At 33.5% G+C, this 24,457-nt stretch overlaps 1 protein-coding gene and 1 long non-coding RNA gene across 6 annotated transcripts in view; both read right to left on the bottom strand.

Moving 5' to 3' along the window:
* Positions 1-435: 435 nt before the first annotated feature.
* The window catches only part of LOC124461886, a 48,843-nt gene continuing 24,821 nt past the window's right edge, over positions 436-24,457 (bottom strand). Inside the window, exons 3-6 of the mRNA XM_047013314.1 lie at positions 1,627-1,669; positions 808-875; positions 722-749; positions 436-652 (exon numbers count right to left, since the gene is read on the bottom strand). Of these exons, the coding sequence (XP_046869270.1) occupies positions 510-652; positions 722-749; positions 808-875; positions 1,627-1,669 (282 nt within the window). The 3' untranslated portion in view covers positions 436-509. The remainder of the gene's footprint in view (positions 653-721; positions 750-807; positions 876-1,626; positions 1,670-24,457) is intronic.
* Positions 19,497-21,330, bottom strand: LOC111519032. 5 transcript variants are annotated; one of them, XR_006955288.1, is made up of 7 exons: positions 21,200-21,330; positions 20,943-21,078; positions 20,785-20,857; positions 20,448-20,722; positions 20,194-20,377; positions 19,825-20,115; positions 19,497-19,760 (listed from the first exon to the last, which is right to left on the bottom strand). It is a non-coding gene; the product is annotated as an uncharacterized LOC111519032 (long non-coding RNA). The 5 variants fall into 5 exon arrangements; XR_006955290.1 differs by having other exon boundaries at positions 19,825-20,094; positions 20,448-20,714; positions 21,200-21,328; XR_006955287.1 differs by having other exon boundaries at positions 19,825-20,094; positions 21,200-21,326.

Raw genomic sequence — 24,457 nt, forward strand, 5'->3', positions numbered from 1 at the left:
ACCTACTTCAACTTGATTCCTTTATTCGATGGATGTGCTCTACTGGAGGAAATACAAAACCGTTGTAAGCTTCTCAATATCAAATACATATTGTAGTTGTGGAAAGGGGCGGAGGGATTGCTCTGTGTGTGTGCCACAATGCGATACAATTTAGATTTAGATGCTTTGCCTGATTTATTCGTATTGAACGTGTGGGCGTGTTGCCGACGTCTAAGTCGTGATTGTCAACGTGTCTGAATATGAGTCCTAATGCTGTCTGCCAAAAGGTGCTTCAAAATTCGATAATCTCTTTGGCAGCAGCAGCGTCTTTAAGTTGTCGTTGCCTTTAATAAGCATTAGTTTCCATCAAATAAACTTAAATTGTATATACATATATGCAGTTAAACCAAATGATATACAAAGGAAAAAGTTTCACTCACTTTTGCAATTGTCAAGTGGACCATCATCTAAATTTCCAATATAAAAATCAATTAGAAGCTGTGGTGCATATTTTTTCATATCAGGTTGGGTCACAACTTCCTCGATTTCGCCAAATTGAACATGAAATACCAATTGTCGATTACGTGGAAAACCACATATAATCCTATCCGCCTTAAGGTTGCGAGTAAATCCATTTTATCGACTATTGGACCAAATACGTCAAAATTCTTTTCTACAAAACATATTTATATTGGATTATTTTGTGTACAACAAATTTATTTTAAGATTAAGAAACATTTACCCCAAGCACTGCGAGCCGTTGAAGAAATCTGAAAAAACAATTTAAAGAATTTGAAGTCTTTTAATTGGACCATTTTAGTTACATACATTTTTTTCTTGTGGTGTCAAGTTTGGAGTTGATTCAGACGTTTGTGGTGGTTGGGGAACTAAATCTGCTAAAATAAATAAAGGAATAAATACATTTATTTAAGGGGTTACGCCACCCCTGAGGTCCAAAAAACAGGTGAAAAAATGAATTATTGCTGTGCGGCCAGTATACAATTTAGTTTTAAAAATTTTTTTTAAAACAAAATGGCAGAGATATGGGCCGTCAAGTGCCACCATGATTTCTAAATCCTTGCAGGTTGGGTGTCAAATTTCTCGGCTAAACATCACCCGAAAAATCCAAAAAAAAATCTTGTTATTCAGGAAGGCTATGGCTATCCGCCCACGTAGGATTTTTTTTTTTTAATTTTTTTTGGCAAAATGGCGACTGTTTGAACAGAAAACGCTTTTTTCGGAGAACATTTTTGGCTAAAAAAATTCATAACTTCCAAACAGGACCTTAAATCAAAATCTTACGTGGGCGGATACCCAACACTTTAAAGAATATGTGGTAAAAATTTAAGCCAAATCGGTCCAGTAGATTCGGAGATATTTGACACCCCGGTTCAAAAAAAGTAGTTTCGAGAAAAACGCATAAGAAAAAATGTACCGCGTCGGGGCCGACTCGGCCGCGCTCACTTCTAAACGCTGTAACTTCGGAACTAATTCGAATACCGATATGATGTAAAGTGTAAAAGATTCTTAAAACTATAGAGAATTTTTAGAGCCAAAAAAAATGGTTATTTTTTTTCAAAAAAATGTTTTGTTTTTTTTCAGGCGTGGCGTAACCCCTTAAGACACCTCAAGGTAAGTTTTACTTACCGGCAGCTTTTCCATTCTGAAGTGTCCCAGTTGGACGTCTTTGCTGTAAGAAGTTAATGTATGAATTTTAAATGTGGCTAAATACTTACATACATATTTCAGATTACCTTGGGTTGTGAGCTGTAATAAAAAAAAAAAGAAGAAATCGCAAAACATGTGTTAAATTGCTGAGCGACGCCACGCTGTCGGCCACGCCAGACAAATACATTCACATACATACATACATATGTATACATACATAATATGTATTCACTTAAATGTTAAAAAAGTTTATTAAATAAAGGACATACCACCTGTTTTATTCATTTCAATTAGGAAATATATACAAATTAGTTATTAGATACTGTAAATTTATAAAAACAAAAATTAAACTTGTAAAAAAAAAAAACTTATTTAATTCCTTAAACATGTGCAAAGTGCAAGTCTGAAGTGTAAGTGCTGCCCATCAGTGGCAGCTTATGAGAAATTATGGGCAACGCTGAAAATTTGCGGTACGGCAACCCCCGGTAAATAAAGAAGCGTCATTAGCGCTATTAGAGCGGAGAAGAAGATTATAAAATTGTTCTAATAGTTTGCTTAAATATCAGATTTTGGGTTTAGGTCACATATATACATTTATTTGTTTTTTCTTTAATATTAAGCGATAATTCGGGTATATCAACTTTAATGAGCTGAAACGATCCAACATAAAAACCAGAGGGCCGGGGCTAACTTCGACCGCGTCAAAGTTTGTATACCCTTGCAACTTTTATGGTAACTCTTTCCTTACCTATAGCCATCAAAATGGAAAAACGCTCAAGCTAAAAAGGTTAATGTTTGCGAAAGAACGGCCTACAATCTTAGCATAGGAAAAAACTAAGATATTGATCAAAGTCACTGTTTTCCACCGATCGTTCGTATGGGAGCTATATGATATAGTAACCCGATATTTATCAAATTCAGCACAGTCATTAACAGATATATTAAACTAACAAATGTTTAATTTGAAAACAATCGCGTCAAAAGTAACGAAGTTATTGACAAAAGTCACTGTTTTCGAAAGATCGTTCCTATGGGAGCTATATGATATAGTCACCCGATCTCGATCAAATTTGGCACAGTCGTTTATATGTGTAATTAACTCAACAATATTAATTTATGACATAGCTCAGAAAATAACGAAGTTATTAAGAAAAGTCACTGTTCGTGACTTTGCCATTTGTATGGGAGCTATATGATATAGTGATCCGATCCGGCTAAATCCGAGATATACAATGCCTGCAGTATATACAAGCCTACATGCAAAATTTCAGCTCTGTAGCTCTTACGGTCTAGGAGGAGTTTGCGTTGATCCAGACGGACGGACAGACGGACAGACGGACGGACGGACGGACGGACGGACTGACATGGCTATTTGAACTCGTCTCGTCGTGCTGATCAAGAATATATATACTTTATATGGTCAGAAATGCTTCCTTCTATGCGTTGCACACTTCTGACCAAAATTAATATACCCTTTTTGCAAGGGTATAATAATACGATTCTTGAGGTTATTCTTCAAGTCTCCAAGTAAATAGTGAAAGGTGAGTGGAAATGGCCAACTACTAAAAAGGTAAGCACATACATAATTACATATATTCAAAATGAAAATTATAGAAGGAATTTTTTAAGGTTGGGGAAAAAAGTGTTTGGAAAATGACAATAGTACCAATATGACTAAAAACATTTGAAAAGTTACTAACTATATTTCAAGAAGCAAATATCTGAATTACAGCCAATTCGATCAAAGCATTTGAAAAATGAGAGAAAGGAGACATTTTTACTCCCTTTAAACAAATTATAAAAACCAAAAAAATAAAAAACCAAAATAACATATTTCATTTTAGTAGTTGGCTGTCATAATTTTGTCGTCTCAGCTTCTTACGCTGATCAGGAATATATAATTAAATATCCAATTTTCCCAATAAGGAAAAAAAAGATATTTTTTGGAGTTAAAAGCAACGTACTTTATTATTTGAATGAAAACTTAGAACTGATTACAAAAATGTCTTATGGTTATATTTATAAGCTAAATTTGGGAGCCCTTTGGTGGCGTGATTGATATTTCGATGATTTGATTGGTCCGATTTTAATTGCTGAGTTAGCGTTCTCACGCTTTTGGTTGTTAGGGGGACAATTATTATTTCAAGTGTTCAATTGTTTATGTTAATTTTATGGATTAGCGTTCATACGCTTTGGTTTTGAGGGGGACAATTGTTTATAAAAACGGATGTTTACTTTAACGTTATGAATTTTAGGGGGCGAAATATTTATATGTTATTGGGTATTGGAGTCGGATATATGACTCCCCCATCCTAAAGAAAATAGCCTGTCCTCAGGCGGATACATTGGGATATAGCGAGGGGTTTTTCTCAGCTGTAAATATTGGAGTATCAATTTTGTTTATAATTTGGGACTCGATTTTTTCAACAATTGGGGTTTCGATTATGTCTGTGGGACCACGATTGTTATTTGATCGAAAATGCTTAATTATTAATTTTTGTGGCATTGCCTTAAACTTATAGATTAAGTATGTAATCAAACTTATTATAGTAAGTATAAAAGTGGTTAATGTAATAGTTTGAAATGATTTGATTTAAAATGCCTATTATATATTCGTTAGTTTCTATTTGTTTTGTGTTTTTATTGAACAAAGTGTTGTTATTAAAATAGTATTTATCGTATGAATTTTCAGTCAAAATATTTTTATTCTCGTCTGGATAAGGAAGTATCTCAAAGATAGGGGTTTTTATTATTTCTTGGGGAATGTTTGAAATGATAAATATCTCGTTTGAACTTGGTTTAAGCCAGGTGGAAGTTTTTGTATTCAATAGTAATTAATTAATTGTCGTATTTGCTTTTATTAACTTTCTTTTTCTTCTTGAATTTTGATTTGTAGTGTGTAACTTTTTGTCCTCTATTTCTTTCTTCAAAATGTTTCTCGTCTAACTGATTTATTTCTCCTGTCTTTTTGAATGGGTTTGTCGTTTTTGTCTTTACTAATGGTGCTTGTTTAAATCTAGTGTCGATTTCGAAGTCGTGTCTATCTTCATTTAAATAGTTTATTTGATGTATTTTTTTTGTTTGGGTATTATAGTCGGGGGATCCTGCATAGATAAAAATGTCCGCTGGTGTTCGGTTAGTTGTTTTATGTCTCGTCTTATGGTTGTATACGTAGAGAATTTTTTCAAATTTAAGTAATTTATCTTCGATGTCATTTTCACTATTTATAATTCTGAGTTTTTCATTTACTGTTTTATGGAATCTTTCTACATCTGAGAGCCGTTTTTACTTGATGTGATTTCTAACTTTACATTTTCTTCTTGTAGCCAATTTTTTAGTGCTATACACAGAAATGCTGAATCTTTGCCTGATTTTATTTCTATTGGTTTGCCCATTTCAGTGAATACTTTCATAATTGCTCTCTTGGCTTCTAACCAATCTCTAGACTTTACTTCTACAAGTGTTGCAAATTTTGAGTAAATGTCAATGCATGAAAGGAATTGTAAATTGTCGATCATGTAAAAGTCCATGACGTATTTTTCTCTGATATTAAAAAGTTCTGGTGTTATTTCAAAAGTTAGTTTTGTATTTCTATTTTCTGTCTTTGCGATATTGCATACTGAGCATTCATTAATAATGTTTTGAATTAGGTTTTGAAAATCGGGAAAATAATATTTTTCTTTAAACAAATTAATCGTTTTTTCAATTCCTGGATGTAATAATTCTTTATGTTGTTTTAGGATTATTTCTTTAAATTGTGCAAACGTTTGAAGGTCCTCTAACTTAATGCTAGATTTCGAGGTTTTTGTATTTGCGTTTGGTTGTATTATTTCGATAAAAGCTTGTTGAAATATGGGAAAATCTTGTTCATTATGAAAATATAGTACAGTGTTCTTACTGCAAAGATATCTTATGATTATATCCCTTGCGTAAGCATTGGTCATTTCTTTGTATGTTATTTTTATGTTTGTTTTGTAAAAGTAAGTTGTTGTTTCTGCTTTGTCTTCTGAACCTCTAATGAATTCTATTTGTCTGTTGTAATAATTAATGGGTCTTTCTACTATTGGAATGTAGTTTTCATTATCCTCGTGAGCACTATGTATTGTAGCTGCTGTGCTTTCTGTTGATCCTAAAAAGTTTTCATCTATTTTAACTCTGGAAAGGGCATCTGCTACATGATTTTCTTTGCCAGGTAAATATTTAATTTTGTAATCAAACTCATTTAGTCTTACTTTCCATCTTTGAAGTTTCATATTTGGTTCTTTTATATTGTTGAGCCATACTAAAGGCTTATGGTCGCTTAGAATCTCGAACTTTCTACCGAAAAGGTATGGCCTAAAATATTTGGTTGCCCATACAATAGATAGTAATTCCTTTTCTATGGCTGAATAATTAAGTTCGTGTTCGTTAAGTGTTCTACTACCATAAGAAATAGGTCTATGGTCCTGTGAGAGGAACGCACCTAAAGCTATGTTGCTAGCATCTGTGGTTAGGAAAAATGGTTTTTTGAAATCGGGATATGCAAGTATAGGATCATTCATAAGGAGATATTTTAATTTTTCGAAGGATGAAATATAATTTGGGTCGTTTATATTTATTTTAGCTCCTTTCTTTAATCCTAGAGTTAAAGGTTTTGCAATATGTGCAAAGTTGGGTATAAATTTCCTGAAGAATCCGCATAATCCTAAGAATGATTTAATTTCTTTTGGAGTTTTGGGTATCGGAAATTTTTGAATTGCTTTGACTTTATCTGGGTTAGGTTTTATACCTTCTGTTGTTATTATATGACCAAGGAATGCTGTTTCCTTTTCCATAAATTCGCATTTGTCGAGTTGGAGTTTAAGATTAGCTTCTCTTAGTTTGTTAAATACCTTTCTGAGTGATAGTATGTGTTCCTCCAATGAAGTGGAGTACACAATGATGTCATCCAGATAAACAAGGCAATCCTTATAAATAAGGTCTTCCAAAAGATTATTCATGCATCTTTGGAATGTTGCCGGGGCATTTTTAAGACCAAATGGCATACGTGTGTATTCGTAATGGCCATGTTTAGTTGAGAAAGCTGTTTTTGCAATAGATTCAGGATCCATTTGAATTTGATGAAATCCCTTAGCTAAATCAATGGTGGTAAAGTATTGGCATTTTCCCAGTTTGTCGAGAATTTCGTCCATGACTGGAATTGGAAATTTGTTATCTATTGTGACTTCATTTAGATTTCGATAGTCAATGACTAATCTGAATTTTTGTTTCTTGGAAGCATCTCCTTTTTTTGGAACGATCCAAATGGGTGAACAGTAGGGGGAATTCGATTTTCGAATGATACCCTGTTCAATCATTTCATTTATTTGTTTGTTGACTTCCATATCAAATGTTTGGGGATATTTGTATGGTCGTTTATAGATTGGGTCCTCATGTTTTGTATGAATAGAGTGCTTTATTGTACTCGTGAAAGTCAAATTTTCACTTTCGCGGTACTGAATGTCACTGAATTCGTACAGACCTTTTTTAGTTTTTGAGTTTCCTCGTTGTTTAAATGGTCGAGTCTATACTCATTGCTTTCTATTATTTCGTTTTCAATCGCAAATTTGTTTCCGGGTCCCTTTCTGTGGGTGGGTCCAAAACTTCTATGTTTTGTTCTTCTTCTATTTCTTCAACATCTCTAAATAAAATGTATAGTTTCCTAATTTTGCGTATTCTTCTTCATAATTTATTTGTGCTTTGCAGGCTTTTAGGAAAGTTCTGCCTATCAACATGTCGTATTTATTTGAAAATTTATGGATATAAAATTTTTGTTCTGTCGGACAAAGTTTGCTGGGTGCAAGGAAAATAATTTCTTTTAGTTCTACTGCTCCTTCAATCATGTGAATTTTGGAATCTCCTAAATAGGTTTTGAAATTAAAAAAGTTTTCGGACATTATATTAATTGAAGAGCCTGAGTCGACTACACATCTCAAAGGTTTATTGTTCATCATTATTCTGATGAAGGACTTGTCTCTATCTCTTCTTCCGATTGATCCGAGGCATTCTGATGAAAATTTTCGGATGTGTCCATTTTGCTAATTCCACTATTACTTTTCTTTGCCTTTTTGTAGGCTGGTTTGCTACATTATTCTTTGAATAGTTGTTTTGCTGTTGACTATTCATTGGATTTTGAGCCCTGTCAATATTTAATTTTTGTTGAAATTCTTGGAATAGTTTTTGGTTTTGTATTGTATCTGATTGTTTTGTTTGAGACGGAGTTGTACTATTGGGTACAAAAGTTTTTCCACCTTTTTGATTCTGATTTTGGCTTTGATTTGATTTTCTTTTTTTTTTTTTTTGATATTAAGTTACTTCTGAACAGAAGATTTCTTTGGCCTCCCTGTGTATAACAGGTTAACGCCACAGCGTATTCGTGATGATGAGTTTCGTATTTTGGTTTTTGTTATAAATAAATTAGCTATTTAATTTAATTTATTTATGTGTGGATTAGATTGTTAGAGTTCTATGTTGGCAGCCTTAGTAAATTGTGTTATCGATTTGTAGTTGGCGATAGGCTCTTGCGCGAGTAATTGATATATATCGTTATACTTTGTTAGTGTTGGGAAGTTCATTCGGGTGTTTGTGTATTTTGAACAATTTAAAATAATATGTGAGATATTTTCTGTAATGTTACAGGTGTCGCATAAGTTGTTGTCAACGACTTTCATTTTAAATAGAGTGTTTTTATCAGCTAAATCGTTTTCTTTTATGTTTGAGTGACTAGGTATGTGGTGTATTTCGACTGAGATGATATTATAACTATTTTCTATATTTTTAAGGATTCTTTGAGCAATGCAATTATTGTTCTTTGGGTTTCTAATTGTTTGGATTGCTCCAAGACTGTCTGTTAGGAACGCTACTTTGAAGAGGTGATTCGAATCAGCAAACTCCACTGCTTTTTCCAAAGCTGTGAGTTCCGCAGTCAATGATGACAGTTTTTTATTGCTGTAATAGCTTTTTGTGATGTTGGAGCCCAAGTGAAAAAAAGCACTTCCAGTAAAATCTTCAGAAACTGAACCATCTGTGTAAATCAGGTCAAAATTTTTTGAATTTAAGTTCTTAATTTTTTCTTTATACAGGGAGAGTATCATTGTTTCATTTGCATGTCTTATGTTTTTAAAGGCACCTTTGGAAAAATTGGCATCTATGAAGATTTTTCGTGTGCGTATAGGAGTTGGCTCTATGGGTGTAATGTTGTCCAGGACATCTTTAAATTCAGCATACACTTTGGCATAACTTGTTTTATTAGCATGAAAGACACTGAACAGAAGCGACGCTGCTGGCAGGCCATAAGCGAAGACCCTGATCAGTTCTTTTGCTGTGTTAAATTTGATTCTATACTCTGGTGGAAGTTCGGCCGCTAGGTGGTATATTATATAAGTTGGAGTTGATCTAATAAGCCCCAATGCCTTCCTTGAATGTAAGTTAGCATGAGTATTTATGATGCCCATTACTGTCTTAGTTGTATTTGCAAATGAAGAGCTTGCATATTCATACCTGTTCTTGTAAAGGCCTTATAGAAAAGAATTGCATTTTTGGGATGGGTGCCAAAACGACAGCCATTAATCATATGAAGAAACATATTTGTTTTGTTTGACTTAGCAATTGTTTCCTTTATGTGTTGGGTCATGGAATTATTGGTGCTAATCAGTCTTCCTAAGTAGTTAATTTTATCTACGTCCCTTATAGCTACGTTATTGCATATTATTTGTAGGGGTTTACGTCTTAAATTAAAATGTAAAGCAGCAGATTTGTTCGGGTTGAATGACAGGTTGATTTTATTACACATTTTACTAAATTCTGTAACTTGTCTTTCTAATATGTTTTTAGCGTCTGAAAAGTTTTTATGGTAACATACCAGGAAAAAGTCATCAGCATATTGAAATAGTATGCTGTTAATTTGGTTGCTTATCTTGTGCAGCTCAGCTGTGTATAAATTGAAAAGTATTGGACTAAGGCAGCTACCCTGACTTACTCCTTTTCTTATTTTTATTTCTGTTCTTCCCATAGTCAAAACTCTTTCTTTAAGGTAGTTGTAAATGAATTGTATGTGTCTGTGATCGAAACCTAAATCTATTAGCTTGTTGCCTAGAATGGGAATATTAACAGAGTCGAAGGCTTTGCTTAGATCTAATACAGATGCACAAACGTGCATGCCCCTAGCTTTAAGATTTGCTATATTGTTTAAAACGTCATTGATGCAGTTCGATGTGGAGTGGTGTTTACGGAAGCCGTAAGATCTCGGGGGCAATATATTGTTGTTGTTTATATGGTTTTCCATCCTTGTTTTTACCAAACCTTCTAAGCATTTGAAAACTACGCTTAGTAGGCAAATAGGTCTATTGTTTGTTATTATAGCTGAGTCTAGATTCTTTTTAGGGACAGGTACTACTTTTATTTTTCTCCAACTAGCTGGTATGTCACCGTTGTCTAGAGTCTCATTTAGCAGGGATACCAAAATTTGAATTTCTGAGGGTTGTAAGGCTAGAAGCATTCTATATGAGATATTGTCTGGACCTTTTGCTGAGTCCGGGTTGCGGGAATTTAAAAAGTCAAGTAAATCGTTGTCAGTAAAGTTTGAGTTGCTAGCGGGTAGTAGCCAGGTGTTAGGTGGTTTCATTCTAATGCAGTCTGAAGTGTCAGGTACCGTCGCCATTTGTTTAAGAAATTTTTCATGATCCTCATCAGTTTTTTCGTTTTTTGTCGGTTTAAGTTTTTTATATTGTTTAAGGGCTGTAATTTTTTGGCACATTTCTTTTGCTGAATTAGTTTTTGAAATTTCGTCCATTAGCTTGTCTATATTGTTTTTTCTAACTTTATGTAGTTGTAGTTGTTCAATGTTCTATTGCTTTTTAAATAAATTAAAGCGTCCGTGTGAAGTTTTGTTTTATAATATTTCTGTCTGCACGCGTTTCTAAGTCTAAAAAGTCTGTCACAATGTTCATCCAATATTTTTTTGGTTTGTATCTATTTTTTGGGTCTATTGAAATTGTATTCTGTCTAGTTATATTTTGTGAAGTTGATGTCAGGTTGTCCAGTGAAGAAATGTGAATTTTTGAGAAGGCTTGAAGTATTTTCTTGTGATTTATCCTTTTTTGATTCTGTACTTCGTTTGTTTCGTCTAGTTCTAGTATAACTGGTAAATGGTTGCTGTTTGATATTTTTGCGTTTGTCACTGTCCACTTTGGGTTGAGGTTGTAGTTGTTAATTAATGTGATGTCTAAGGTAAAAAAGTACGATGCGTTGTGTGAATATGTGGGGTTGCCATTGTTAAGACAATAAAAGTTGTTGTTTATTAGTAATTGTTCTAGGATGTTTCCTCTGTTGTTTCGAATCGTGTTTCCCCATATTTGTGATTTGGCGTTAAGATCTCCTCCTATGATTGTTGAACCATTAGTCTGGTTTGCCCTCGTTAGAATTTCTTTGCATCCTTTCTCAAAAAGATCATCACTTAAACTTTGCGCTGCATAGACGCTAAATAAATTGATGTTATGTTTCAGGTTCATAGTGGACACTGAAATCACTTCTACTTCACTAATGCAATTTAATTGTGTGAATTTTATATATTTTTTTAGGTATATGCCTACTCCGCCATATCCATCTGCTCTGGGGTGGCAAATAAAGTTGTAATTCGCTAAACTACAATTAGCATTATTTGTGACCCAGATTTCAGATATAATTGCTATATCAATGTCGTTGTTTATTAAAAATATTTCTAGTAGATGTTTATTATTGTTATGCGTTAGGCTCTGTATATTGTACTGTAGAATCTTCATATGTCTATTATAATAAGATGTTGAGTGTAAGGTACTAAGTAAGGATTAAGATTTGAATTTAATTAAGTTGGTTTATTTTTATAATATCTATTTTTGTGTTAGTTTGTGCGATTCTATCTCTTAGTGTCTCTAAAAATTTATAGTGGACTGAATTTAGTTGAATGTTTGGATTAGTTATAAATGAGGATATGTCTATAGCCAGCTGTGATAAGCCCTTTTGGTCTAACTGTTTGCAGTGTTGCGCAAAGTGATTAAATCTGAAGCATCTGTAGCATTGATTAAAAGGTACAAAAGGACTTACTGGAACTTTTTCTTATTTCTGTTATACTATTCTCGTATAACCCTTCTCTTTGAGCTACTTGCTTCAATTTGCTGACTGTGGTTATATCGTATCTAGCTAACGTCATAAATAATCTATCGGGTAATTTTTTGTTTATTACGTCTTTTATAGTGTTATTTAACGCATTTGTATAAAGAGCGGTGTTATTTGCATCGTTTTCTAGACTTAATTTGTTTGTTATAATATAGGACTTATCTTCTAATTCTGTTACAAACTTACGAAGATTTCCTGCATAGTTGGTGTTGTAGAGGCGTCGAAGAAGTTCCTCACAGGGGGTCTGCGTTTTTAATTCATTGATGAGGAGTGTCCTTAGTTCCGGCCAGGTGTTGGCTTGTCCAATTTGTGAGAGCCGTTGTGCTTCTCCAGTGAGCTGCATCTCGATTGCACTGAACAATATGTTATGTTGCCTTATATCATGGGTTGGATATAGGTGCATAATAAAATCTATCCTCCTTATGAATGACGTCAGATTCTCTGGAGCTCCATCATAATTTGCCACCTGTCTTAACGAAGACAGTGCTTGATTGAGGTGGGCTTCGGTGAGTTCTACAGCCATTTTATTTCTTCTTTTTTTTGTTTTAGTGGTGTTTTATTTTTTTTGATTTTCTGGGTTTTAGTGATGTTTTGTTTTGTTTTTTTTTCAGGGTTTTAGTGATGTGTTGTTTTGTTGATCTTCTGGGTTTTTTGTGGTGTTTTGTTTTGTTAATTTTCTGGGTTTTGGTTATGTTTTATTTTGGATTTTGGTTTTTGTTCGCACACAAGTTGGCGTTTTTGTTCCTCAATTGGATTTAATGGTTGTAACACACAGTTAATATTTTGCGCAAAGTTGGCGTAAATATTTTTTTTTTTTTTGGTTGCAACACACAGTTGATATTTCCGCGCACAGTTGGCAGAAAATATTTTTCACTGTTGTAGACTTTTGAGCACTACCCGTAAGTTCTTGATGTCGGATCGGAATTTTATAGTGATTATTCACTAATTCTATGTAACGCACGGATAACAATTCTACGCGTCGCACGGATAGAATAACAGTTCACTACAATGATTATTCACCAATTCTATGTAACACACGGATAACAATTCTATATGTAACACGGATAGAATAACTTTTTTCCAATCCTACCTACTGCGCCAATTAAATATTTTCCCAATAAGGAAAAAAAAGATATTTTTTGTGAGTTAAAAGCAACGTACTTTATTATTTGAATGAAAACTTAGAACTGATTACAAAAATGTCTTATGGTTATATTTATAAGCTAAATTTGGGAGCCCTTTGGTGGCGTGATTGATATTTCGATGATTTGATTGGTCCGATTGCCATTGTTAAGACAATAAAAGTTGTTGTTTATTAGTAATTGTTCTAGGATGTTTCCTCTGTTGTTTTGAATCGTGTTTCCCCATATTTGTGATTTGGCGTTAAGATCTCCTCCTATGATTGTTAAACCATTAGTCTGGTTTGCCCTCGTTAGAATTTCTTTGCATCCTTTCTCAAAAAGATCATCACTTAAACTTTGCGCTGCATAGACGCTAAATAAATTGATGTTATGTTTCAGGTTCATAGTGGACACTGAAATCACTTCTACTTCACTAATGCAATTTAATTGTGTGAATTTTATATATTTTTTTAGGTATATGCCTACTCCGCCATATCCATCTGCTCTGGGGTGGCAAATAAAGTTGTAATTCGCTAAACTACAATTAGCATTATTTGTGACCCAGATTTCAGATATAATTGCTATATCAATGTCGTTGTTTATTAAAAATATTTCTAGTCCGATTTTAATTGCTGAGTTAGCGTTCTCACGCTTTTGGTTGTTAGGGGGACAATTATTATTTCAAGTGTTCAATTGTTTATGTTAATTTTATGGATTAGCGTTCATACGCTTTGGTTTTGAGGGGGACAATTGTTTATAAAAACGGATGTTTACTTTAACGTTATGAATTTTAGGGGGCGAAATATTTATATGTTATTGGGTATTGGAGTCGGATATATGACTATATATAATATACAAAACATCTGAGCAATTTTATAATATTCTTTACGAAAGTGAAACTCAACAAATAAATAAATGGCTGATAAAGCAAACTCATTCATTAGTTTGTATATAAATCAGTAATACTCAGAATATATGCCAATTAATTATATTTTCTATTAAATACATGTGTATCCCTTCAGTACCGTCGCCGGGGAATCGCTGGGACATGTCGCTTGTCCCCGGGGACAAACTGACGACACTCCCATTAAAAATGCGGCGACATTTAACATTGCATGTCCTAGCTTTCAAGACCGGAACGACAACCTAGCGACAGTTGTCGCTCCAGTCGCCAAGACAAATGTCCAAATGTCTTGCCGAACGCCGGGACAAACAAGCATTGTGTCGCCGCTTTGTCGCTTTTGTCCCTCTAGTTCCGGCGACCAGAGGGACAATGGTTCACACAAGACCATTGTCCCTCTAGTCGGCGGTACTGTGAAATTTTTCGCTCTTGTCGCCGGCGACTGGAGGGACAATATCGCTAGTTTGTCAGAGGGACCAGAGGGACATTTTTCAAAGTTTGTCTAGAGACGAGAACGACAATATCGCTAGATTATCCTAGGGACGAAAGCGACATTATCGCTAGATTGTCCTAGGGACTAGAAGGACAATATCCCATTTTGTCCTATGGACTAGAAGGACAATTCAAAATACATAAAAAAATATAAAATAATTGAATTTATTTTATTTTACTTATTTTTTATTAAGCTTATTTAACAGCTGCTGCTTCAATTTTCAATTTTTTGTTTTGTTGTCCATATTTTAAGCTCAGGCCATTGCATTCTGAAGCCCACCTTCTGGAGGCTGCCCCGGGAAAGTGTTTAAAACTGCTTCTGGAATAGAAAAATTTAAGATATTAGAAATGAAATGAATTATAATATCAAAACTAACGTTTTTCAGTAATTAATGTACTTACCGAGAAGAATGTTCAAAGCCTTAAGATAGGTTTCAAGGCTCAACTTTTTGTGTTTCTTATCCAGGTTGTGGCTCTTCACAAGAGGGAGTAGTCTCCAGCTACTTGAGAGGTATAAATATAAAAAAGAATTAAAATTTTGTGCTTTTCATACAACAGCTGTGTACTTAATAGATTTTATGAATTTCCGACGTAATGCTGTTCTTGAAGTCAATTATTTCTAAACCAGTTGCTAATGTATTTTTTTTGTGAGAAAAAAAATTAAATTATTACAAAATAAAAAAAAAATTTTTCTTTTGGCACAGCCCGGGGTCGAAATCGCATTTAATTTTGTTGGCAAAATACATTGTTTTCCTTTCACTTTCTGTACTCATATTTTCTTACTCTTTTGATTAGCATTCGATTATAAATAATGCTATTAATTTAATTTAATACTTTGCCAACAAAATTACTATTCACTATTTGTGTATATTATAGATAATATTTAAATAGCACTTACCTTTATTTATATCAAAAATCAATTAGAAATAACTAATACTTTTTCACTGCCGTCGCACATAGGTAGATTTTGCAAAATTAGGCGGCCAAAATGGAAAAAATAATTAAATATTATTGTTTCCTATTAAAATACATTAATTTCCTATTAAAATACATTAATTTTTTTTAACTTAATACTAAAATAGCAAGGTTTTCTATTGAATATGGGTTAACTTTAAATGAAACATTACAAAAGTTGGCTTTATCTATTAGATTATATTATTATTTTTAAATTCAGAGTTACATAATATTATTTAAAAAAAAACGAATATGTTTATTCTGCTTCCGAGTCCAAATCGTGATGCTCAGCACTATCATTTGGCTCAGCAGGAATGAGCATATTTATGGTTTCCCTTGAAAATGGTTCATGTGATTTTTTTTTGTTGATTTCATACAGCTTATGAATGGGTCGGAAGTTAATAACAACCTTTGATAGATGTCGCGATTGCATTCTTCCCTTGTAAACTTTCTTGCAAAGTTGAGACGGTATGATCGGAAATGTTTGTTGCGCGCTTCTGCTGCTTCTTCGGATAGTTGTCCAATTGGCAACAATGCATTTTCAATTATGCTAGCTCCATGTAATAGAATTTTTTGCAAGGGAGCAAAAGAACTTAAAAATATATTTGCATCAGAGTCGACATCATCAACAAATTTTTGTTTAAACCTATGTTGTTGTGAGCCATCACATCCCCATTTGCAAATAATATTTAAGGACTCTCTTTCGGTTTTGTTAAGAGTAATTAACAAATCTTCCAAATAAATCGATAAACGGGTTACTGTATGATCCATTAAACTTTGAAGGTCCGTTTCCGCGCTAGTAGCTGTAATTTTCATAGCCATTTTAGGTGGATAGCATTCTTGTTTAGCTTTCAATAATAGATCATAACAGGGATAATAGCCTTTGTTTGTTGTTCTTATTATTTCGTATTGTCGCCTTGTCAGATCACCCTCAACAAACATTTTGAGAGCTTCATAGGGCGTAAGTGGAGGAATGGTTTCATTACTCTTGGAGTATGACTTTCTATACTTGCCAGCCCGTGTTGGTGAGTTCGTTATATCCTTAAGGATTTTAGAGGCATTTTTTTCCCATCATTTTGCAAAACCACTTGTGCAGCATGGACTATCACCTCAGGATTTACCAAACTTCGTATTACCTCAGTCTTTCTTCTCTTGCTTCGATCACTCGATTCAGAAAACTGTTTACAAGGACGTCCTTGGCGATTTGACGAATCAATTGGTATTTCAAATGTCCCTTCTAACCACAAATAATTTTTTTGCTCCAGACCATCTTTGTTTGACTTGTGATTTGAAATGTGAAAATTTATGTTTCAAAGATTTTTTGATAGTTTCAGAAACTTTGGAAGACTCGAGGAGGTAACTTTTCAAAAAATCTAGTTTTTCTTCCATGGTTCGTATATTTTGGCCTTGCATCAGGTCAAATAAATACCTTCTCGTCACTTCTCTCACACCAGAGGCACTAGATAAACCCACGCAATTAGAAGACGGACCTATACCAAAATCGAAATGTCGAAATAAAAGTTATAAAAAAAATATTATACAAAACAAAAAATAATAAACAAACACAAATGACGAAAACGAATGCAAAAAACTAGCAGCAGCTACCATTTTCATTTTTATTACCTTAAAACATTGACAAACACAGTGATACCACTCACAATGAGGGGAGCCGGGGGTAACACAACTAAAACATTAATTAAACATGAAAAAGACGTTCACAAAATACTACAAAAAGGTTAGGTTATTCAAAATACACAAAAATTTAATTGGTCAATTTAATCTTCAAATAAGAATAAATTAAAGTAAATACCTTCAACTTCAAAATTCATTATAAATAATATTTTTCTGGAGTACTCTGTCACACGTTCTATCCCTTTGAAAAGCGTTTTTGTTGTGGCGAAAAGCAAGCAAAGCGTAGTCCGGCTTCAAACATGAACACGTGTTCATGTTTTCAATGGAATTTTTCGCAAGTCCCGTTAGATTTCCAGAAAAATCCGGTTTGCCATCAAGGTTGTTATACAATTTGTGTACATTTTGGCAAAATATTGTGTGATGGATATTTGGATTTTTAGGCTATGGCCACAACCACTGTGCACCGGGTCTAGAATTTTTTTTTTTTATCGGCGCGCAAAAACTTTGAATAAGTATATTTCGTGAATAGGTGGCTATAGGTGGCCAACTATAACTTGATATAATTATTGAAACTGTGTATAAATTATTAAATGATGAAATATTACAGGGACGGACAGGAAAAGTAGTTATAAGCCGGTTTGAAATTTTTATTTTTAGAAAAATCTGTCTCAAAAAATGTGGTCTTTTATAACAATGCTAATGTATGCAAAACATTCTTAAAATTGGTGAGTACTACATAACACATAAAGATACATATCTGGACTATTGATATCCATCACAATTACTTTAATAGTAACTTTGCAAAAATGAATATTGACTTTGGAAAAATGTATCACTGAAAACGGCGAGAATTAAATATGAACACTGTGAATGATAATCGAAGTTTGACTACCTGTAATTCGGCGCGGGCGCTATTTTGAAAGGTGGGAATGATGAGGTTAGTTTCTCGGAAGTATCTCCTAACAATGTGCATCAATAGTTTGTTCTTAAAATGATTTTTTTTTTTTACTTTTTTTACTTTACTTTTACCTAATTTTGCAAAATCTACCTATGTGCGTCGTTAAAGCCGGATTCTACTGTATTTCTTTCGTTTTATTGATTTCATTCCATATTTTAAATAATTCCCCTTTTTTTATACAATTAAAATGAAGAAAAAGTAAAGAGTGAAAAAATTAAATGTGATTTCGAATGATTCTATTTACATTTACTTATTCTCAATATTGCGAAATATGTGGCATCTTTTGGGGGCCATGTAGGAAGTCGTAAAGATTTCTATTGCGTGCATATAGGGATGTATGCCGAAAAGATGCTACAAAATATACAAAAATATTTTGTTCATAGCACACTTTTATTACTCTTATTTTTATCTTCGATTTAAGGATATCAGTATATTTTTTCTTCCACTATAACCAACCACACAACATAGCACACAATTGTAATTTAAAACTTTGCGATAACAAGTGATGCACATCCAACACACACACACAAACACTCATACATTCACTCACACCCATTTGCTTTTACCTTCCACCTACTTAAAATAAGAAATAATGTTGACTGCTGATTTAGTAACCGCAAAATAGCTGTTACCCTGAACTTTACTTCTAATAAATTGTTTCATATCTGCCGCAAAAAAAAAAAAGATGTTGGCTAATATACTCCGACCAGAAAAAGCAGCGGCAGAGAAAGATAGATAACTCATACGCCGTCGCTTGGTCTCAAAATTTCTGTTTCTGTTGTTTCTGCTTCTCTTTCTGATTTCCCTTTTTACATATGCATATATATTTTCCCCTTTGCTTATCAGAACTTGACTAAAAAATAGGAGAAAACCCGAAAAAAAAAGAATTTGAGAAATTGCCAAAGACATTACGATTGCAACACATTAGCCCGAGGAAAAAAAAAAGGGAGACCCTTCCTTTCTTCTTTCACCTAACTACCTACAACATAAGTCATCAGTAACCGCATATGTAATATGGAATGCATTTGTGTAGAATTTATGAGTCCAGAACCAGAAATTTAAATTTACATAATGTCAATTACAGTAAGAGAAATGGAAGAGAATTTTTCCTTTCGGTGGATTCCCAAAATCAGCAGGAAAGCTTCTTGTTAGATCAAAATCGGTATTAACGTTACTTGAAGGAGCTAGATTAAGCCTATATAAATATAATATGTAAAATGTATTAACAACGATTAAATTCCTTTTTAAATTATAAATTTAACAGGCAAACAGAAAAAATTAAAAACTTAGGATTTATTTCTCTCCAAGAAATAATTGAAATGTGAAATTAAATAAGAAATGTTTAACATTTATTACAAAGTGTTATATATTGCTATTTTTCCTCTTTGTTACTTATTTATCCTTAATAATAAAGCAAATGTTTTATTACTTATCCATTGTAATACACAATAGCAAACAATTTTGATGATTAGCTAAATGCTTTTAAGTTAAAGAATTTAGTAAGTTACTGCAATAATTTGTATTTATTAAAGACAAACAAAATATTGAATTTTAAATAAAATTATAAACGCAGCACATTTGAATTTAACTATTTTTATATATCATTGAAATCTTGCTTAATTTGGAAACTTTTGTTATAATATCATCTATGTGCCGATGCCGGATTCCTCGCACAGCTTCAACGACATCACATCAGAAAACTTTTGATTTTTGGTCATGTCTTTCAGTTTAAGATAAGGAAATTAAGATTTGGGCACTCCCAATAAAGCACTATGTCATTTAACCAAAATCACTGATGGTGACGAAGATGACGACAATGATGAGAACAAGGATAATTGTTTTGGTTATGATTAAGGATTAAGTTGGGCAGTTTCAATCACTTTTGCTGTATGAAATTTATATAAAATTCAGATTTACTTATGGGTAAAAACTAAAGTTATAAGACTTACCAGTTAAAAAGAAAGAATATGTAAGGATATTACGGAAAAATTAGGCATATTTAAGCTCGTATTGCAAAGAATTCTTATCGATGAAGCCTACGCGTTCTGGAACAATTTAAAAGAGACGGAAACGATTCCGATGGATCCAGACATTTGATTCAAGTCATTAAATAGTCTTTTTTGATAGAATTTATGAATATTAAGGAAAAACCATATGGATATTATGCCCATCTATCAGGCCATATCAAACGTTTGTGAACGGATAAGAACTGGTGATACCTGTAAGCAGATTCACTTTTGCTGTATGAAATTTGTATAAAATTCAGATTTACTTATGGGTAAAAGCTAAAGATCTTAGGCAAAGAGTTATGGACTTACCAGTTGTAAAGAAGATGCGTTTTGCAACGAAATAACTTCTGGAAACAATCATCTCGAAAGCTGCCAATGACAACAATAACGAAGATCGAAGCTATTATAACGACGTTATATATAGATCTTGGAATATTTTTATCGCAAAAACCGCGACACTTCAGAGCAATTGACTTCTGTTGAATATGTTTTGCTGTAAGAAATTTAAGCAAAATTTAGATTTATTAACGTGTAATTAATAAAAACTAAAAATCTGGAAGAACCTTTTGCAGATGTAGATGAATCGGCCGAGTTCCCATTCTATGTAGTGCCCAATGTTTTGGATTGCAGCACAGTCGTTACGAGTTGAAAAAAGTTTTTCTCAATAGATTGTAAGGATACTAAGGAAAAATATTAAAGCTCGGCTAGAAATGAAGCATTGTCGATTAATCCTGGTCATCGTGGTAAAAATTGGGAGTCGTATCCGTTGGATCCAGTTATCCTGTCAATAATAGACTTCACCATTTGACAGATTTTGGGCATTGGACTAACTAATTTTCTTGATGGAATTCATATATTAAGGAAGATTCAAAGCCAAAATTCGGGATAAATTTAACTTACCCCATAGCTACCTCGCATTGACGCAAATTTAAGGACAAGCTCTGGTGATACCAATTTACAGATTTAATATTTGCTGAAACAGTTTTATAGATACATTTATATTTTACACATACTTAAATATGTGCATATGTAGGTAATGGATTACCTAATAGACTTACCCCGTTAGGAAAAATTTTTTCGTTCTTGAAAGAAAAAGAAGAAAAAGGAAAAATCAAGATGTTCTAGAAATTCGATTTGCTAGGTACCCTTATTACTAAAACGGAAAGGAAAAATCAGAGCAGAAATTCTCTTCTCCTTTTGGGTGCAAGTTAGGAATTATTATATTAGTTGTTGTAAAAAATTTATACACAATTCCCTATACTTACATAAATAATAAAATATTAAAGGTTTAGCAAGAAAATGCTAATAGACTTACCCGTTAAAAAAAAAAATAATTTAGTTTTTGTTTTGACACTTTTTAGGAATAATGAGAAAAATTTAATGATTTACTGATTTACTTTGGGTCTAGGCACAACCAAAGCTGAATACAGAATGAAAAACTTAAATAATTTCTTAGGTACATGGAAAAATCAGCTTACAAAATATTTGCATGGCCTACGATGATTTCCAAAAAAATAAGAGTGATGTGCATTTAACAATACCATGAGATAAAGTAGTGATGTCTTGTTTCTAATTTTTTATCGATATTTTCAATCGATAGTTTGTCCACCGGCTGAACCCAACCCAAATTACTAGTGATGGAAAAATAATGATATTTGTCTACTCGATATTTCCATCTTTTGTTGATATATCGATATTTATATCGAAATTTGTAAGCTTACAAAACCGAAAATATATCATTTCTAAAACCAGGAATAAAAATTTCATATTTAACTAACAGTTAAGAGAACTTTTAAACTTATACTCCTAAATTACATAAAGAACATTCGAAAAGAGTAAAAACTTTCACTCGTTGCAGAGGACGGACGTGTTTTTTTTGCGCTTATCAACTTTTATTTTTTCTCGCGACTAAATACTTTTACATAACTCTTAAATTATCGGTTTAATTAATAATAATTACAACATCCGAATTTTATTTTCATTTCGCGAATTCTTGCTGTCGTTTTTGTTTAAATTTAAATAAAATCAAAACTTACAACAATACTTGCATTAGCGGTGTTGTTGTTTTGTTTATCTCTTTTGCTTTTGTGTCTTTACCGTTTTAACTAACTCTCGCGCTCTTGCGTACAAATTGTTGTTGCATGTGTTCAATTTGACGCGCTCTCCCGCTCTTTCCTATTCTTGATTGATTTGCGCTCTCGTCTTTTGCCTACCCGCGACTCTGTGATACGTGTTTTTGTTTTTGTGTTTTCATTTCTTTTTATTCTTTAGTTGTGAAGGCTTACTCTGCACATTAACCCTTGTGTCAGAACTGGTCAGTATATTCTTATACACAGATTTTTTACCTTTAGAATTTTTATTTTTTTGTATTTCCTTTTGTAATTAAATTAAACTTTTGATAAAATGGTTGTCTGCTCAAAAAATAATTGCATAGTTGCCACTAATGCGGTTGACTCCCATGATTATATTCTTTGTTGGTTGTGTGACAATGCGGCTCACGTTAAGTGTGCAGGTTACACAGGCAGAATCAAGGAGTCTATTGCTAAAGGTGGTGGCTTAAAATATGGATGTGATGCTTGCCGGGAGGTCGAGAATGAGATGCGCTCTTTCATGAGGCGGACTAGAGATAGTTTTGACACTTTAAGGGCAGGTTTTAATAAACTCCAAGCGGAGTTTACTGCGGTGGAGACTCAGTTCAGAAGTTTATCGCTTATGAATGAGTCTCCGAAACGTAAAAGGACCAGTCCTTGGGTGTTTCTGTATCTGTAGATCCGCCAGCGTCTCTTATCGTCCCGACCGGTCTCATGCACCGTCCACTCCTAATGTACAGCAATTGATATCGTTTAAGAGCCCGGGTGTGAATGCTATTAGTAATGAATTACAGGTATCACCTGGGAATGATCTCTTAAAAACGATGCATATTGTAGTGTCCGATGTGTCTGGGCAATTACACATTCCAATGGAAATTGCCGATAGTTCTAAAAGTATCGAGGGCCCCGTAAACAAGTTGACTGCTGCAGTGGGTGACTTGTCCAACGTTACTGCTGCGGCTGACGCTTCGGGACCGCGGCCTCTCGTTGGCATACCACCAAAGAAACATATATTTGTTTCTAGGCTAGACCCTGTTGTCACATCTGATGATGTAATAGCCTATATTCGGAAGAAAGTTAACGTCTCGAATATTGCGGTGGAGAAGTTTAAATTTTCTTATTCTCGGACATTTCGTCCTTTAAAATTAGTGTTTCTGCCAATATCTTCGACACTATATGTCGAGAAGATTTTGGCCGAAACATATAATAGTTAAGAATATACTGTAAAAAAGAAAAATCGGCAACCGATTCGCTTGCCTACAACAACAACTAATACTATTCCTGCCTCATCAGCATCTGCTGGTGTGTCAAAAAACTAGCTTCGTCCTTAACCTGGGTACCAGAACGTTAGAGGACTGAAATCTAAACTTCCTAATCTCTATGTAGATAGTCTTTCTTTTGAGCATAACATTCTAGCTTTCACAGAGACGTGGCTAAAACCTGATATTGCTGATGCATCGGTTTTTTCAACAAACTTTTCTATTTTCAGACGTGACCGGATTTCTCGCATAGGTGGTGGCGTTCTGATAGCTGTTGATGCTGCTTTATCATCTGAAATGATTCAATTTTCTAGTACCCAGGAGATTGAGTTTGTCGGTGTTAAAGTAAATTTTAAATCTTTTAATGCTTTCATTACTTGTTCCTATATTCCACCATTGTCAGACATGGTGGTATATTTAAATCATTTAGAGGCAATTCTGTTTGTCTCCTCTTTAGTTTCGAGTCAAGACATGCTCATAGTTGTAGGTGATTTTAATTTACCCGCTTTAGCAGGTAAGTTTCAAAAAACAGGTCGTTCATCAGATTATGCTCTGTATACAGTCGCTCGTTCAAAATTCATGATGCTTAATACACAATGCTATAAGAATTATCTTCAGCGGTGTAAGCTTCAGTTTTCTTCTGACCCTAAACAATTTTATAATTTTGTTAATTCTAAACGTAAGACCTCTGTGCACCCATCTTTTTTGTCTTTTCAAAATAAAAAAGCGAGCACTGATCAGGCAATTGCCGATATGTTTGCGAGTTTTTTCAAAACAACTTATTCCTCAACGGAATATCGAGCAAGTCCGTATCCTTATCATTTAAAAAAGGCTAATTGCATTTTCAATCCAGTGATTGATGAAAGTTCTATTCTTAGCGAACTTAAATTAGTTAAACCTGTTTATTCTCCGGGGCCAGACGGTATTCCTGGATGTGTACTCAGGTTCTGTGCAAACGCATTATGTAAACCCATTTTAAAATTGTTTCTATTGTCTGTAGAATCTTCCTCTTTTCCATCTATTTGGAAGGAGTCGTATATTATTCCTCTGCATAAAAATGGCAAAAAGTCCGAAGCCTCTAACTATAGAGGTATCTCAAAATTGTCCGCTATTCCGAAAGCTTTTGAGAAAATTATAACTTCTCAATTGCAACATATTTGCAGCTCTATTATTTCGCCATCCCAACATGGGTTTGTGAAACGTAGATCTACAACCACTAACCTT

Source organism: Drosophila willistoni, unplaced genomic scaffold (genome assembly GCF_018902025.1).
Source record: "Drosophila willistoni isolate 14030-0811.24 unplaced genomic scaffold, UCI_dwil_1.1 Seg711, whole genome shotgun sequence".
In the NCBI taxonomy this organism is placed as follows: domain Eukaryota; kingdom Metazoa; phylum Arthropoda; class Insecta; order Diptera; family Drosophilidae; genus Drosophila; species Drosophila willistoni.